The 2162-nt window shown below is 46.5% G+C and overlaps 1 protein-coding gene across 1 annotated transcript in view; it reads right to left on the bottom strand.

Annotated features, from left to right (window-relative positions):
* Nucleotides 1-361: 361 nt before the first annotated feature.
* LOC125953444 (inosine-5'-monophosphate dehydrogenase) overlaps nucleotides 362-2162 on the bottom strand; it is a 3208-nt gene continuing 1407 nt past the window's right edge. The window contains exons 3-4 of the mRNA XM_049683042.1: nucleotides 1442-2162; nucleotides 362-1372 (exon numbers count right to left, since the gene is read on the bottom strand). The exon at nucleotides 1442-2162 is cut by the window's right edge and continues 478 nt beyond it. Of these exons, the coding sequence (XP_049538999.1) occupies nucleotides 1267-1372; nucleotides 1442-2162 (827 nt within the window). The 3' untranslated portion in view covers nucleotides 362-1266. The remainder of the gene's footprint in view (nucleotides 1373-1441) is intronic.

The following is a 2162-nucleotide window of genomic DNA, read 5'->3' as shown; positions in this document are numbered from 1 at the left end:
AATTATTAGTTTAATTTAGTAAATCAAACTGCATTCTTAAATAAATTTAATTACCACTATTCAATTTAATATACTGATCAACTTATAGCCCTGCAAAAGAGTCGGGCGAAAACAGCTTTCAGGTACTTTATTCATCTACAATATGGCGGTTATTTTTTTCCAGTGATGTCTAGTTTTTCATAGTTTTTAGAACAAAAAAGTCGAACAGACGCACATGCGTCGTCGGTCGGTTTTATCGACAGTCGAGTCATGGTGGTGTTTACTAACTCTCAATAATTGCATAGAATAGTTTTCGGACTATGTACAAAGTCAAAACCTACTACAGGAAAGGAGATGAAGAAAAAAAACATACCGCTTAAACCACATACATCAGGTGTTTTATTACTATTTCCATTTAATAACGCATACCACAATTTAGTTAAGCTTAGCCAAAGTAAGAAAAACGTTTAACTTAGATGGTTCCTAATGCGGGAGGGCAAACTGGCCATTTTTTCCTCCTCACTCTTTTCATAAGTTGTGTAACGCGTTGCTACTAGTAACGCGGCGCTTGCGCTCGTAGGAAATCTTACAGAAGTAGCTTAAGTAGAAACCGACGATCGGCATATGCTTTGAAACGGCGACTGACTAACCACGGCTCATGCGCTGTCGTTGCTGTGTTAAGTAGAGAGTTTTTGTTAAAGACGTTCGGGCGGACGCTGTTTGTTGAATGAAAGGAATGTAGCCCTAACAATCACTTTAAACAGCAAAACCTATCCTATAAAGCTGATCGATGGGATCGCTCTCTAGGACACGCTTGGAGTTCATGTGGAAAGGGGTATTCTACGAACGCGTTTGACCAGCTTATAACGTTTTAAAGTGCACGTTAGATATAACGTGTCACCATACTTTAGATGTTTCACATTGAAAAGTACGGATTTAGATGTAGTACGTAATGAGATACATTACACCCGAACGGTACGGCCCATAATGGCGGCGGGTCTTCGATTGCTGATTCTTAGATGCTAAAAAACAATTTTAAGTGTCCTAACGAACAATTTTTCTGCTCCACTCGCTTTCACTGAAGTTAAGTGCCAATGTGCCAAAGTTTACGGACAGCGCTCGGGCGCGTCGAGGTTTGCTACAAAAAAAAAAAAAAAACCACCCGAGGTGACAAGTCTCCGGGACCGGGATTTTCGTTTTGCGTTTTGCTGGTGGTGGTGATGATGCTGGTGACAATCAACAGCAGCTGCCAGCTGCTGACGAATGTTCCTGACCGTTCGGTTGGTCTCAGAATAGGCGCTTCTCGTAGGAAAACAGTCCATGCACGTTTCCTTCCAGCTGTGCCGAGTGCGTGCGCTTCATGAATCGTAACTCACCGCTGTAGATCATTTTCCTGCAAAGAAGAAACGTGTGATGAGAATAAGATGGCGTTGCGCACACCCAACGGTCTTCATTTGCATACCTTAGATTGGCAATGGAACGTGTTCCAATGTCCTGGCAACTATGACGCAATCCACACTGTAAGTACGGTACGAAGCGCAGTATCGATCCCTTATCGACGATGCTACCGCTGACGCCCTGTGCAACGCGCAGTTTCTCCATCTCCGTATGGAAATACCGGGAACCGGCCGCTCCCTTTCCATCTTTACGTTCCATCGCTTCCAGACTGCCCATTCCACGGTACTTCTTCAGTCGAACGCCATCGCTGAAGTAATATTCGCCCGGTGCTTCCGATGTGCCAGCGAGCAACGAACCCATCATCACCGCCGAGGCACCCAACGAGAGGGCTTTCATGATGTGACCGATCGTCTGCACTCCACCGTCAGCAATCACCGGTACGCCGTACTTGCGAGCCAGATTGCTCACCTGGTAGACGGCCGTTGCCTGCGGACAACCGCAAGCCATCACCTCCTGCGTAATGCAGATCGATCCCGAACCCATGCCAACACGCAGCGCATCACAGCCGGCTTGGATTAGGTTGAATGCCTGCTGGCGTGTTACCACATTGCCGGCAATCACCTGCAGCGAAGGGTACTTCTGCTTGATGTACTTGATCATGTCAATCTGGTAGATCGAGTTGCCCTGCGACGAATCGAGCACGATCACATCCACACCGTTCTGATGCAGCAACTCCAACCGCTCCTTGTCCTCATCGCGCGTACTAATCGCCGCACCGACCAGCA

Source organism: Anopheles darlingi, chromosome 3 (assembly GCF_943734745.1).
Source record: "Anopheles darlingi chromosome 3, idAnoDarlMG_H_01, whole genome shotgun sequence".
Lineage (NCBI taxonomy): Eukaryota > Metazoa > Arthropoda > Insecta > Diptera > Culicidae > Anopheles > Anopheles darlingi.
This window is presented reverse-complemented; position numbering and strand designations above follow the sequence as displayed.